Source organism: Mesoplodon mirus, assembly GCF_964341445.2.
Source record: "Mesoplodon mirus genome assembly, chromosome: 2".
NCBI lineage: Eukaryota > Metazoa > Chordata > Mammalia > Artiodactyla > Ziphiidae > Mesoplodon > Mesoplodon mirus.
In genome coordinates this window covers 104,740,300-104,755,564 of record NC_138977.1, presented here as the reverse complement: position 1 = coordinate 104,755,564, position 15,265 = coordinate 104,740,300, and the positions used below count along the sequence as shown (strand labels likewise).

The window sequence follows — 15,265 nt, the reverse complement described above, 5'->3', positions numbered from 1 at the left end:
ACAAATTTTCCTTTAATATGGAAAGTAAGAGTTTCAGGCAGGTATCTCTTTTATAACAGTAAGTCTCTTAACAGTTTTAATATCCAAGTTTTATAAAACTATTGGCTACCATTCAATCTGAAATGTCTAATCCACAAAAAACATAAAGTATGAATAAGTATCTTGCTAAGTATCAGCATCTAGGAACTTACTAAAAATATACATTATTACAGGCCCTACGTATTTATATAAGTCTCCCTCGTTTGACTTAAACAGGATAAACGTTCAAGTCTAAGAAATATCGTTCTTAACATGGACACCAAAAAGAAGATTCCTATAATAAAATGTTCCCTACTTTTACAGGTTTCACACATTCTCCACAATAAATGAACATTCATTCATATTGCCAATGCAATTTTTGTTCTCTATCCATTATCATAAATTATAAAATGTATATCCCATCAGTTTGCAAAAAGTATGATGGGATAGTAGAATTAAAGATTCCACAAGTTTTTTTTTTATATCAAACCCAACTACTCATCTATTCAGTTTAACTCTTTAGCCCCCTGTCAAAACCTGTCTAAACTCCCAAACCTAGAACTCTAGTGAGCAAAAGGCTAAAAGCACTTCAGCTGACAATTAGAAAATACCTGGTCATTTGCTCTTATCATTTACACTATATCAAAAATATGATTTACTAACAATGTACTACATTAAATGATAAAATTCTATAATAATGACATTTAACTATCATATACATCAAAAGAATAGAATTTTTCTTGTATTCCAATATTTAGTACATTTGGCCTATGTAGGAGATCTGGCTGCATCTTTACATAAGACAGCCATGAGAGTATAATCATCAGAGTGGCCAGCAGTCTCTAAGTACCCTGGCCTCTCGTTGCTCTACCCTCTGAATTTCCCCCCAAAAGAGGGCTCCCTCAGCCTAATGACTGCAACTATCTACCATTCTCAAATTCAAGTCTCATGGGTCAGATAAAGTGGCAGGGCATGTAGTACTGAAGGAATGACCCAAGATGCCTCTTACCCAGTCTCTCCACAATAATTTTATACTCTGATTTTCCATCTGGTACCTTTACACCCAGCCCTCTGGAGACCCTGCCCATCAGTCAACCCACAGGTACAAAAATGAAAGAAAAGTTTGTGCTCCCAAGAGAAAAAGAAAGTTATTTTGGTTTCTGTTGCCACATGATGGAAATCTAGAGGCATTTAACATGAAAATATTGTAATACCTAGCAGACAGGTTCCATATGAATATACTTCAAGTACATCAGTGTTTAAATAAGCTGTTGTTGACTAGTATGGAAATCTAAAAATTTATAACATTAAAACCTCAAATACATTTCCTTATAGAGAAACAATCAGACTAGTGTATTTATAATACACTCAATTTGTAGCTGGGAAATGCCTTTACTAAGACATGTAAATCTTATTCAAGTGCACTTATAATACTCAAAAGCACACTATAAAAAAAAATCACAGGACAGTCGTACTAACATCCCCCCCATTGCCTCAAAAATTTTATAATTCAATTTAAACATGTTCAAGAAAAAAAAAAATCAGGTCAATTAAAAAAAAAAAAAGACAAACCTTTACACATAAAAATTAGTACCTGATCCATCTGTTCCTGAACCAGATCTGACAGACCCATCCGTGAAGGAAACAGATTCAGAATCAGAGTCGCTAGCCTCACTTCTGGTGTCATAATCATTTCCCTCTTCCTTCTGGTCTCTCTCATCCTGCTCATATTCTTCTTCTTCTTCCTCCTCCTCTTCCTCCTCCTCCTCCTCTTCCTCTTCTTCCTCCTCTTCCTCTCCTTCGTCATCCACCTCTTCATCTTCCTCTGCATCTTCTTCTACTTCTTCATCTTCCTCCACATCTTCCACCCCTTCCTCCTCATTCTCAGTATTGTTGCCTTGCTCATCAGAAGAACCACTGCTGCCAGTCTCATGGTCAGAGCCATATTCTTCAGAGTTCACTTCCTCCTTAGAAGACTGGCTGGATCTGCTTGCACGTCTATCCACTTCAAGCCCAATTCTCTGATGTTTAAAGAAAAAGGGAATCAGCAGTCATATAACAGACAAGGTCAGAGTGAATAAACAGTTCTAGCCTCAAAAAGAACTGCCTTCTGTATTATATCTGCAATAATATTTACTACCTCAGAACCATCTGGTGTAGGGGATTTGACCCTCCTTTCAGGATCCCTTTTCCGCAGACATGTTTTCTCAGGTTGACTCTTATAAGCTTCTCTGGAGGCACTACTTGACAAACGAATCTTCCGATCAGCTTCTAGACGTTTGTTTCTTTCAGATCTTTGATATTCCTCATTTTTATACTCTGTGACTGACTTTCCTTTTGCACTAACCATTCTTTTGTTATTGCTAACTGATGAGCTCAGTGGCTTAGAAATCAATTGTCTTGAATGAACAGAAGGCTTTTGTCGCTTTGTGTCAGTAGATTCCATTCGGTCACTTTTTCTTTTTGAACCTTAAAAATACAATGAAAAAAATATATATAAGAATTTGGGTATTAGACTTATTTCACCAAAGTTTAACAGGTAAATATATCAGAGAATAAAAGCCTCATTTCTTTAAAATGTCTTCTGAAATACCTTTACTCCAAAGTTAATCATAAAGAAAACACAGCTTTCAAACACTGGAATAAATACATGAGACATTTCACACGTTTGGAAAAAAATATATTACTCTCATTCATATGGAATTGGGTACCACTGCTTCCTATGATTGTGCTTTTGGTGGTAAGTGCCTCAAGGAACAAGTACAAAAGCAAAGACTCTTTCTTAAGAAATTGATCTCTACTTTGCTATTTTAACAAAAATAGAAATCTTACATACCCTTTTTCTCATTTTTATCTTGTTCACTCTCTGGATTATAGAGTTCATCATCTTGTTCTGGTACTTCAGTCAAAATATCATCTAGAACATTAAGTTCTCCATCTGGAAGCAAAAGATTAAAAAGTAACAGGGAAAAATCATTAACATTAAGCATTTATTTTTGAGTACTTACTGTGTTGAGGTTACGGAAGTATGAGAACATAACCTTCAAGGAGCTTTTATTTCAGGATCAAGACACAAGAATAATTCCTATAAAACGATATAAAGTAAAGGATACGATGCACAGCTCTGGTCTACAAAGCCAGGAGTATATATCCCATAGGGTATGAAAGGATATACTGGGGTACAAAAAGAAAAAGTGAGACCTTCTGTATTTGTAGCTCATCCTTTAATGTCTAATTTTTGTAACTGCTTTAAAATGTGCACAACAATAAAAATACATGTGTATAATTTTTAAATAAACATACATTTATCAAATATTGTGTACTCCGGGCAGAATACTTATTACCATTTTACAGTCGAGAAATCTGGCAGACTCCAGCTTAACCAAGTAATCAAGGTTAACATCACTAGCAGTGGGTCAAATCAACAACATGGACCCCCTGGAATGATGCACTATGAATAGAAAAATTCTGTGATATTCCTATGCAAAACCTAAACCTATACATGAGTAAACAAACATCAAACCAATCCAAACTTAGAGGCATCCAAAAATGTCACAGTTCATTCATGAAATACAAACACTAAGGAAATACTTCAGATTAAAGGAGACTAAAAGATACAATAACTGACACAGCACATGATCTGAGACAACTGAAAAACTAGTGAAATCTAAACAAGGTCTGTAGATTACAAGTATCAATGTCAATTTCCTGATTTTGATAGTACTACAGTTAAGTAAAAGAGAATTCTACTTTTTAGGAAATACATACTTAACTATTTAGGGGCAAAGAAGCATCATGTCTATAACTGACAAAAGAGGGAGAAAGAATGAATTAGAAAGACAAATGTGGTAAAAATGTTGACATTTGTGGAACGTGGCTGAAAAGCAAAAGAATTCTTTGTACTATCCTTACAGCTATCCTGTTTGTCTGAAACAATGTCCAAGTTAAGTTAAAAGAAGAAAATTACTGACGGGGTACACAATCAAAAACACTTGAGGCTGCTGGCATGGACTATAAAAGTATAACTTGTTCAGACAAGGAAACTATTGACTGTAATTGATACAGTCAATGATCGTGAAAATTTAGAACTCAGTTTTATCACCCCATCACCTTCCCTACACCCAACCCTGTCCAACTGGACAAAATAAGTCTTAGAAATACATGCAACTATGTATTTACTACTTTAAACTGATTTTTTTTCAAATAAGGCACTAAAGCTAATGGTAAATGTTTTGAACACTAAATATCCTGGCATCAAAAAATATCTTTCCAAATCTAAGGTTCCGTAAAGAGAGGTATAAAATCATAAAAACTGATGAGATAGGACAATTGTATCACGGCTCCAGCCAAAAAGCAAAGCCCACTAAAGTATAGCAAGGATTATTAACCTGAGGTCTATGAATAGATTAGATGGAGTTCAAATATCCCCCAAGAGGGACAGAAATCAGTGACTCAAGAGAACTAAAACTGATAATATAGGCATAATAAGAAGGAAAGCAAGGTTACACAGGATATGGAAAAGGTAACAATGCATCTTCCTCTGTGCTTGGAGTCATTGCTGCTACTTAATAACACTGACACATACACACTACTATGTATAAAATAGATAACTAATAAGGACCTACTATATAGCACAGGGAACTCTACTCAACACTCTGTAATGGCCTATATGGGAAAAGAATCTAAAAAAGAGTGGATATATGTATTTGTATAACAGATTCACTTTGCTGTACACCTGAAACTAAGAAAACATTGTAAATCAATTATACCCCAATAAAAATTAAAAAAAAAAAAAACACTGAAAATTACCTGTGCTTGGAATAGCATCGTAACTGATTTCTTTGAGTGGTAAGAATGCTTTTCTGTACTTTACCATTTTTCTAAAATGAATATATACTATACAGACTGTTATCATTTTTGCTTACTTATTTTTTTAAATGGTACTGAAAATCAAGATACGCCAACCAGAAAGGCTTCTCTCATCCTCTGGGTTCATGTTTTCACTGAAGAAATTCCCTCAAGACCTGAATGGTGGCAAACACAATTTCTGGATGCTATATTGTAAATAAAAAATAAAAACATACAATTTGATTTTTTAAAAACCCAAGCTTTATGAGATATTCAATGATTCTTAGGTCAAAGCTCTCTAGTCAGTAAAAAAGTGGGTCCAACAGATCTTGAAGAATAAGAGATCTGTAGAAGCAAAAGAAAAAAAATAGAACTAGGACAGCAAAATAGGCAATTAAGTAAATACAGCGTTACACAAATCTTTTCATGAAATCACTAGTTCCTGATTAGAAATATCCACTTCAAAAGCCTGAACATTCACATGAACTTTTATACATGCTAAATCTAGACATGCTAAACACAGAATGAAATAACTGTGCAGGTTAATTATCAATTTAAATTTCAGACATGCCTAAATCATGGTTTCCCTATAAAAAGGGTATTACTGCCTTTTAAAAAGCTTTAACAAATAATTTTATTAGTCAAATTCAAAGATTGGTTGCAGTTTTAGAAAGCATCTACAGAATTTTAAAATAATCAATACTTGCTTTTCTAACATTTTATCACTTTCACACATATCATACATGACACACACAAGGTATGTTTTAGATCCAATACTCTGCAGATAAAGAAACAGAAGCTCAGAAATTCAAGTTGAGCAAATTCACTCGTCTAGAGTTCAGGCTTTCTAAATTTACGGTTAAATTAGATGGGGGACATTAAAAGCACCTTTTTTTTTTTAAACATCTTTAATGAGGTATAATTGCTTTACATTTTGTGTTAGTTGCTACTGTATAACAAAGTGAATAAGCTATACATATACATATATCCCCATATCCCCTCCCTCTTGGGTCTCCCTCCCACTCTCCCTATCCCACCCTTCTAGGTGGTCACAAAGCAGAAGCTGATCTCCCTGTGCTATGGGGCTGCTTCCCACTAGCTATCTATTTTACGTTTGGTAGTGTATATATGTCCATGCCACTCTCTCACTTTGTCTCAGCTTACCCTTTTCCCCTCCCCGTATCCTCAAGTCCATTCTCTATGTCTGCGTCTTTATTCCTGTCTTGCCCCTAGGTTCATCAGAACCCTTTTTTTTCTTTAGATTCCATATATATATGTGTTAGCATACAGTATTTGTTTTTCTCTTTCTGACTGACTTCACTCTGTATGACAGACTTTAGGTCCATCCACCTCACTACAAATAACTCAATTTCATTTCTTTTTATGGCTGAGTAATATTCCATTGTATATACATGCCACATCTTTACCCATTTATCTGTCGATGGACACTTAGGTTGCTTCCATGTCCTGGCTATTATAAAATAAGCATCTTTAAACAAAATATAAGAAAACAAAACTACAAAGTATCACTGAAAGGTCATGTGCACTAGTAGATTAATTCCAAATTAGTGCACCAGAGAGCTCCATATTACCAACATTATAGCACCTTAAATTTACTTTAAGATCAACCATAACATCCTCACTTGATGGTCTACAAATTTTTATCCATATTATAGTCTATGACATCAAAAACCTAACTGTGATTTTATCACAATATTAGCCAACTAATAAGACCTGCAGGACAAATTCAGCCCATGGCCTATTTTTGACTGGCAAGATATGAATGGTTTCTGCATTTTCAAGGTTGTGTTTTAAAAAAAAAAAGGAAAGAATATATGACGAAGACCTTATGTGGCCCACAAAGCCTAAAATATTATTTTCTATCTGACCCCCTGACATAAAAGATCACATTTTAATTTACTTCCCTCCACCACTGAAATCGCTTATATATTTGCTGAAATATGATACATAGGAGCAAGAGATTTGTATTTGGAAGCAAGAAAATCCAGGTCATCATTTAAGAGCTAGGTATCTTTAGGAAAGTCCCAGTCTGAGCTCCAGTTTCTTCACCTCTGAAAAGAGGCATTTAGAATAAAAAGATCAGTGTTTGGGGAAGGGAAGGGGGTGGACGGGGCAGTTATTTGATGCTCTTGAACCTTTTGTTAATGACTAGGGTACATGATACACAAAATCTGGCCCAGCACATAAAATAAAATCCTCTTTTCTCAATAAGACAAATGCATAAATGTTCCTACTATCTACTGCCCTAAGTTTAACATGCTACCCCCAAAACTTGGTGACTTAAAACAATACAGTAATTTACTATTATTGCTTATGGTTCTGAGGCTCAACTTAGGGTCTCTCACGTGGCTGCAGTTAAGGGTTAGCTAGAATCATCTGAAGGCTTGCTTATTCACATGCCTTGGCTGGGAAGACTCAAAATAGCTGGGGTTCCTACGGCACTCCTTTCTATGGTCACTCTCCCCCATGACAGCTTCAGCATAGGCCAACCTCTTTCATGGTGGTTTAGAGCTTCCATGGTGGTTTAGGCAGAAGCTCAGCAACACTGCCACAGTATTTTATTCAGAGACAATCACAGAAGTCTACTCAGGTTCAAAGAGAGGAGCCATGGACTCCACCTATTGTTGGTTGAAATGTTAAATACTTGATAGATGTTTTCAAAACTACCACCACCTGCTTAGTTTTGCTTAAACTTAAGGATTTTAATTATAAATGTAAGGAGTACTCTTAAAAACCAAAATCTGGTTTAAAAAGGTGAGAGATTTTTTTCTTAAATTCTATATATATGTGTCAGCATACAGTATTTGTCTTTCTCTTTCTGACTTACTTCACTCTGTATGACAGACTCTAGGTCCATCCACCTCATTACAAATAGCTCAATTTCATTTCTTTTTATGGCTGAGTAATATTCCATTGTATATATGTGCCACATCTTCTTTACCCATTCATCTGATGATGGACACTTAGGTTGTTTCCATCTCCGGGCTATTGTAAATAGGGCTGCTATGAACATTTTGGTACATGAAAAAAAATGTCATGAAGAACATAGGGGTAAGACAGGAATAAAGACACAGACCTACTAGAGAATGGACTTGAGGATATGGGGAGGGGGAAGGGTAAGCTGTGACAAAGTGAAAGAGCAGCATGGACATATATACACTACCAAACGTAAGGTAGGTAGCTAGTGGGAAGCAGCCGCATAGCACAGGGAGATCAGCTCGGTGCTTTGTGACCGCCTGGAGGGGTGGGATAGGGAGGGTGGGAGGGAGACGCAAAAGGGAGGGGATATGGGAACATATGTATATGTATAACTGATTAAATTTGTTATAAAGCAAAAAATAAAAAAATAAAAATAAAAAAAAGGTGAGAGAGTTCATAGTATTGGGTTATAGAGCTAACAAGCTGCTTCCTCTGACCACTTCCTTCATTGGCTAGAGAAAGGAGTTTGTATATTTTTTAATTCATGTTTTCAATTTAAAATAAATTAGTTATAAAGAAAGATTATTTTAGTAGTCTCAGAAGCTACTACTATTAAAGACTAATCTATCACTGGCATATCCTTTTCAGAAAGAAATAACTATGTCCTTAAGAGATAAAGTAACATCCACCGGTTCTCTAGGGTGACTCTCTTTAAACTACTTTAATGTTTTAAATCACTCACTTGATCCTGAAATTTAGCATTATTATTCTGTATAGTGATATGTACATATACAATTTCTTCACAGTAGTTTGACAGCAGCACCTTAAGAATATTAGCAATAAAATGAACAAAGGTTAGCAAATGCCAGGTTAAGAATTCTATATAAAAAATAATTCAAATGCATTATTTCCACAGTTAAAGCACTTCATTTTTTTTGAGAAGTCTAGATAAAGAACTATACAGTCTTTTTAAAAAAATCCTTTTAAAACCCTGAAAATTGTGTTTTAGATGCCACAACAAAATGAATTTTTCCACAATATGTCAGTGCAACAAATTAACTCAAATGAAACACAAATAAACAGTATTTCCATTTACAGCTAAAGTTCAAATCCATTCAAAGTTATACACTAACAGCCTATAGGATGAATCTAGCTCTTGGATGCTTTGTTTTTGAAAGAGCCAAGGATTTAATATAAAAATCCAGACCCTACATTTGTAAAAAAAGACTATTTGATCACTAGGGGCCCAGACTCCCATCTGAAAAAAACCAGATGGAGCAGTCCTGATAGTCTTCTGTTAAGACACAGAGAAGGTAACTTATGTCAAAGTTTTGCATGAGACAATCTGGGTTTATGCCCCATACATCAGTGTATTTACTAATATTGCCTGAACATATACCATGCTTACTCCTTTATTCTCTATAACCTAACACTCAGCATTACCTACTGTACTAAGTAAGTACTTTATCTGCCTGACCCTAGAATGCATATAAACCCACAACTCCTGAACAACACTGATGTTAAATAACTGCAAAAAAATTTAAGGTTCAAGACACTGAGGCACAGGGACACCAAACTTCAGTTTTAGTATATATGATACTTTGTGGAAGAGTAGGAATGCTAAAGTGAAAAAGCCTACTCAACTCCAGTGGATTAACTGCCTTGACAGAATGCAAGTGCCATGTCAGATCTTACAAATTTTCAAGAGGATTCCCAAATTCAGATTTTTATTTGAAATTATCTGACTTTTAAATGCTGCCTCAATTAAAAACAAAACAAAGCAGGCTGCTGCTTGATTCGTCTATGGAAATGCAATAATCTGTGAATGTTTTGCATTCACAACATATGATGTTTTTATATGGACTTCATTATCGTTAAGCAAGCATAATCTTAGTTATCATCACAAACTATCAATATTATTAACAAACTGAGTTTTGGGAAAGAGGTACAGATCCATGGGTATAGGAAGCAAAACAAGGAAATAAAAAATATCCCAAATGAAGCCCAAAGAATTAAAGTACTGTGACTTAAATCTCACAGTTCTGAATCCAAATTTAATGCTCTTTCCACTCACTCTACCAGAATTACACCTCAACCTTGAAATTCCTGGCCCAGGAAGGCCACAAACCTTAACTCCAGGGCTATCAGTGTAGAAAATTAACCTTTATCTGAGATGCAGTTCATTTTTTTGACCCTGGAAGCTTCTGGGTCAGGAGATACAAAGTACTATTTATTTCAGGATCCAGCATCAGACTAAGTCCTGAAATATTTAAAGAAAAAAAAAAAAAAAAAAAACTGGGTACTTAAATATACTACTTATTTTGTTTTCCAATACAGGGCACCATAACACATTACAGTTTTTATTTTAATTCACTTAATATAGTTTTAGTCAGGTTTGGCAATGTAGCAAGATTTCCTGGAGGCTCCCCTTCTGTTGTGTTTTACATTAGACCAGTCTCAGTTACTTTTTTGTCATTCAAAACCGTCATTCTTCAAGAAGTGTAGAGACTTGGATTTCCTATCCCATCCAAATTTCCTGTCTTCCAAAATGCATACAATTGAAGTCTAAGGAGGGCATTTGTAATTTTTTGTCCTACTTCTATTATGGGTAAAACAAATATATCGGAATATCAAATACATACTCTATGCTTTACAAAGCCCTAACTAAAGTGGATCAAGTCAATCTAACCCTAAGGACTTATTATAGTGAGGGCTACAGTGTGTATATACATATATGTGTGTATATTTAACCATGCATACATACTTATATGTATTTGCCTGCATGAGTGTGTGTACGTATATAATTTAAACTGGGAAACTCTTAACTTTGGACATCAATAGCAAATATCACATAACTAGTCATAACTAGTCAGTCATTAATGAAGTCCAACCTTGAGCTAATGATTTACAATCTTCTAAATCATTTATTCGAGGCACTGAGACATAATTACTGTACACCAGGAACCTGGTAAACAAGACAGACATACTCCTGGCCTTCATGGAGCTTTCAGTCTGGTAATGCAGAAAACATGTTACTTTCGAAAGTGGTACCTCATTATCCACATTTTAGATACATTAAACTTGTATAATTGTTCTTCAGAGAGAACTTTTTAAGAGCTTAAGAAATAAAATATAAACCAGGTGTTTATAATAGAAAACATAGAAAAATGGCAATTAACACTAGTTAATACCACCAACATTCCAACATCTTCCACATCCACTTTTTGGACAATCACCACAGGAATCAGGAAGCTGGCAAATTCTCCAGTTATAGGCTTCACTTTCTAGGTATGGGTATTACAGAAGCATTTATAGAAGGTAATGTCTGCTTATTACACAGCTAATGTGCAAAGCCCGATAATCCAAGGACTTTATGACTGAAAGTTTTGTAACTGCTCTGTGATTTATAGCAAATTTCTGCAACTTAAACTCATTTCTTATCAAGATCTTACACAACTTACGGAATCTTTCAAGAAAGGACTTAAGGTTTGTGACATGTCTAAAATTTGTGACAGGGCTTACCTTTATAATTTCCTAGTGTTTCATATAACATAACTGATGACAATAAGTACTTAGCTTCCCATTTTTCCTTGTTCAACATGATAAGAAAGAGTCAAGCATTAATTCTAATTCTGGCTATTATTCTAGCTGTTTGACAAAGATCAAGAAAGCGAGACACCCTAGGCCTCAGTTTCCATACATGCAAAGTGGGTTATTCTAGAAATCTGCTCATTCCAAAATTAAATAAGCAATTCCAGTAGGTATGTATCTGCTAGCTTTCCCAGTAAACGAGAGACAATCTTAAACTATAAGTACTTACATCATAAATTCTGAAATGAAGCTGAATTATGAAAATTAATTTTTAAAAAACTACACAAATGTGAGGCCTTTCAGAAGCTGGACAATTTAGCTGGACAATTTATCCTAAGTACTGCTAGTAGGTGGCATTACTACTTCCCAATAATAGTTACAAAGTTTATGCATTTAGACGTTTTCATCACTAAATCCATTTCTAAAACAAAATTTTTACAACATCACCTACTTTTTTTCCTCCGTGTACAGTATTGTGTCTACTCCATAACTGACTTACAAATATGTTCACCTTAACAGACACTGAACTCTTGAGAAGTACTGAGCTTTTACTCATTTTTTATCTAGTTCATCTCACCCACCACAACCACCACCCACTCCCATACACACAGATCATAGATTACACTCTGAAACAATCAAATGTTGACTGAATTAATTCTTCCTGATTAAAATCATCTACTTAATACTACTTTACTACTAATTAAAAGCAGTTTCTTTTATTCACTAACACCATGCAATCCTATGAGCACATTCCTTCTGGACTTCTCAAAAGGAAGGGAGAGGATTTTTAGGGTTCGTTTAAGGAAGGAAAATTAAACTACTAAAACCTAATCACCGAGCTGCTTTGAGATAGGAGCCATGTCCTAAACATATTCCCACCCACTCCGTTTCCCAAACTTGTCCCTATTATTGAGCAGTTCGCTGATTCATGAAGACTCTACTTTTAAGGAGAAAAATTAGAGGTCACAAGTCTAATGGAACTTGACTCTACAGCCCACTTAACAAATCCCCCCTCCCCCAAATCAATTAGCCACACAAAAGAGTAGATCCGTAAAATACAGGACAGCAGCTGGCCAGATTTTTATCAACTATAACCTTTCCAAATCTATCATGGTAATCTTAGGGTTGTAAAAAACCTTAACGTACCATCCAATCTAGACCACTCTCCAGACTTGTACTGATTCAGGATCTACATTAACATTTCCAGGGTTTGGAAGGTCGGTATTTAAAAAGACATGACATTTCATTCTGGCAACATCAGTTCTTCCCATATTTCAAAGTAACCGTAGCCCTCCGACTCTCTACAAATTATATCCATTTGTTCCTGGTTGTACCGTCTAGGAACTACGCACAACGTGTGACTATCACAATAGTGGCCAGGATTTTTCCTGCCTGGCCTAAATCACATAATCATCTTTTCAAACATCAAGTTTTCCAAAATAAGTATCTGAAGAACCAAACAGGCCATTCTTGCCACTTTGCCTATTTAACAGAACAGCCAGAAGTTTACTCGTAGACATTTCGCGAGATTATCTACCTATACCACTTCTTAAATATGCTTACTTAGTAGATTACCAGCTTTAAGGGTATTAAGGGTTTTCGAAATTCAGCCTAACAGAAAAGCCTGTTCTGAAGATACGCATTACATCAGCATACCACTACCAGGAAATAAACCTAAGGGCCTGCAACTCAGAACAGGCCTTCTCTCAGCCGCGCCCAGGACAGATAAACGTTAAGTGAAGAAGGGAATTAGGATCAAAGGAAAATCCAAGGCTAGATGAAGTGTTAGGTTATATGAAGACCGAGGACGAAAGGGCAGGCCTGGTCTTTTCCAATGAGTCCAAGTGTCTCGATGGGGAGACCGGCTCCGCGCGGAGCAAGCTAACCTCCCCTACCCACAACGACGACCACGGCTCCGTCGACCCACTCCCGAGCCCCGCCTCCGCCCATCACCTTTCTCCGCACTAACCTTTCTCCTCTCGGCTGTCGGCCGCCATTGCTCCCCTCTTGTTTCCGCTGCTGCCGCCGCAGCCGCCACCGCCGCTTCGACGCGACTCGCGCGGGCGCCGCAGCCGCGGCAGCAGAAGCACAGGGGCGTCCGTCAGTCCGTCCGCTGGGCTTGCGCGCTTCGCACGTTAGCCTCTACCACTCACCCTTCCCGACTCACCCTTTCTCCCCACTTCTTCCCTTTCTCCCTTTTCCCCTTTCCTCCTTTCACTCCAGCCTCCCCCACCCTAGGCCCAGCCTTCCCGCTGGGGCTTAGGGACGGGAGGCGGTAACGGGGAGGGAAGGGAAACAGATGGCGACAGCGGGCGGCGCTAAGATGGAGCCTGCTTCCTGCGTGAAACAATCCCGCTCCCAAAATGCCCTGCGCTGTTTACGCTTCGTTCCTCCCTGAGAACGTCCCAGTGCGGAGAGGGCGGGGTCGCAAGTCAGGCAAGAACGTGACGTAACGTCAGCACGTCGCCCCGCCCCCCGCAGCCCGGAAGTCCCTGGAATGAGTTTTATTTCTAGTGATAAAGGTCTCCCAAGTTTGCAGGGATCCTGCCGCGCTGGGTATTCCCAGGTGGCTCAGGTTTTTCACCTGAAGCGCCTATTAACGGAGCTTCCAGCCTCAAGGCAAAGATGCTTTCTGTCGCTCCGCGGAACACCTGATTCAGTTCTGGAAATTGGAGACTTATTTAGGACAAGTCTGGGCCAGTCCCTTTGCAGCCACCACTTTCTACTCTAGGTACCGGATGTACTTTCTTATTTGGTACTACAGGCTTACCCAAAGGCAGCACAGGACACAACCAGCTCACTTGTCACAAAAGCCTACTAGTTTCGTTTTTAACTGGGGAAGGGAATTATATTGTATTTTAAGATGGATTTGTAATTCACGTAAATTTTATTGAAACATTTATCGAGGTCCTGGGGTACACAGTTGATTTAAACAGACTATTGAGAAATTAAAACTACAGAAGTGACGAAAAATTATTTTACATGATATGGTAAGAGATATCTAAGAGGAAACTTGCTTAAAGTTCATTGTCCAACGAATGAAAATGTAATTTTGCTTCACTGCTCCATAACTGAGTTTATAAGGGGGAAAAAATTTGAAGAACAAAAAAAACAAAAAAAAAGTAACAGTGTTATAGACATAAAAACAAACTACAAACTTATGGCAAGTTTAGAGAAGGGCAGATCTATGGTGTCTTGGTCTTTGATTGCCCTTTTAACATAGAGACCAAACTGAAGGCAGTGGGAAGATTTTAAGTAGTGGGAAAACACGAATAGAGATTCGTTTGGAGCCATCAGGAGGGCTTGAAGGGAGAAGAGAGAAGGAAATCAATTCAGTAAATATAAAACCCAGCTTTGTATCAGATGCTTAGGAATCAAGAGTGAATAGGACAGTATTTCTGCCTTTCAGGAATTTTCAGTATGTATAAGGAAGAGACAAGTTAACAGGAAGTTACTGTGTAAAAATAATAGCTAAAAATTGTGTGTTCTTACTGTGTGGCAGGAACTGTTCTGAGCACTTGACCTACACGATCTGATTTCATCTTCCAAGAACACAATTAGATTAGTATATTACTAGCTCTATTTTACATAAAAAGAAAGTGAAGTAATATGAAATTAAAGTGCCCAAAGTTATGAGTAGTAGTAAGTAACATGGCTCAACTTCAGGCAATTTGGATCCAGCCACCACCTAACACTGCCTTATATGGAGTAAGCTCAGAATGTTATTGGAACTTCTAGGGGTATTTCACTCAGACTGCTGGAGGGTACAGAGTAGAGTAAAGGAAAGCTTTCTGGAGAAGGGAAAATAAAGCCTAGTTGAGATCTAAAAGCCTGCTAGCCTAGGTAAAGGGGAGAAAAGACAAGGGTG

General features: G+C 37.0%; 1 protein-coding gene across 4 annotated transcripts in view; it reads right to left on the bottom strand.

The window, feature by feature from the left end:
• Positions 1-13,772, bottom strand: part of YTHDC1 (YTH N6-methyladenosine RNA binding protein C1) — a 35,459-nt gene extending 21,687 nt beyond the window's left edge. For all 4 annotated transcript variants that reach the window (XM_082606621.1, XM_082606622.1, XM_082606623.1 and 1 more), the window contains exons 1-4: positions 13,367-13,772; positions 2,855-2,956; positions 2,159-2,487; positions 1,613-2,039 (exon numbers count right to left, since the gene is read on the bottom strand). In XM_082606621.1, coding sequence (XP_082462747.1) covers positions 1,613-2,039; positions 2,159-2,487; positions 2,855-2,956; positions 13,367-13,394 — 886 coding nt within the window. In that variant the 5' untranslated portion in view covers positions 13,395-13,772. The remainder of the gene's footprint in view (positions 1-1,612; positions 2,040-2,158; positions 2,488-2,854; positions 2,957-13,366) is intronic.
• Positions 13,773-15,265: the final 1,493 nt, after the last annotated feature.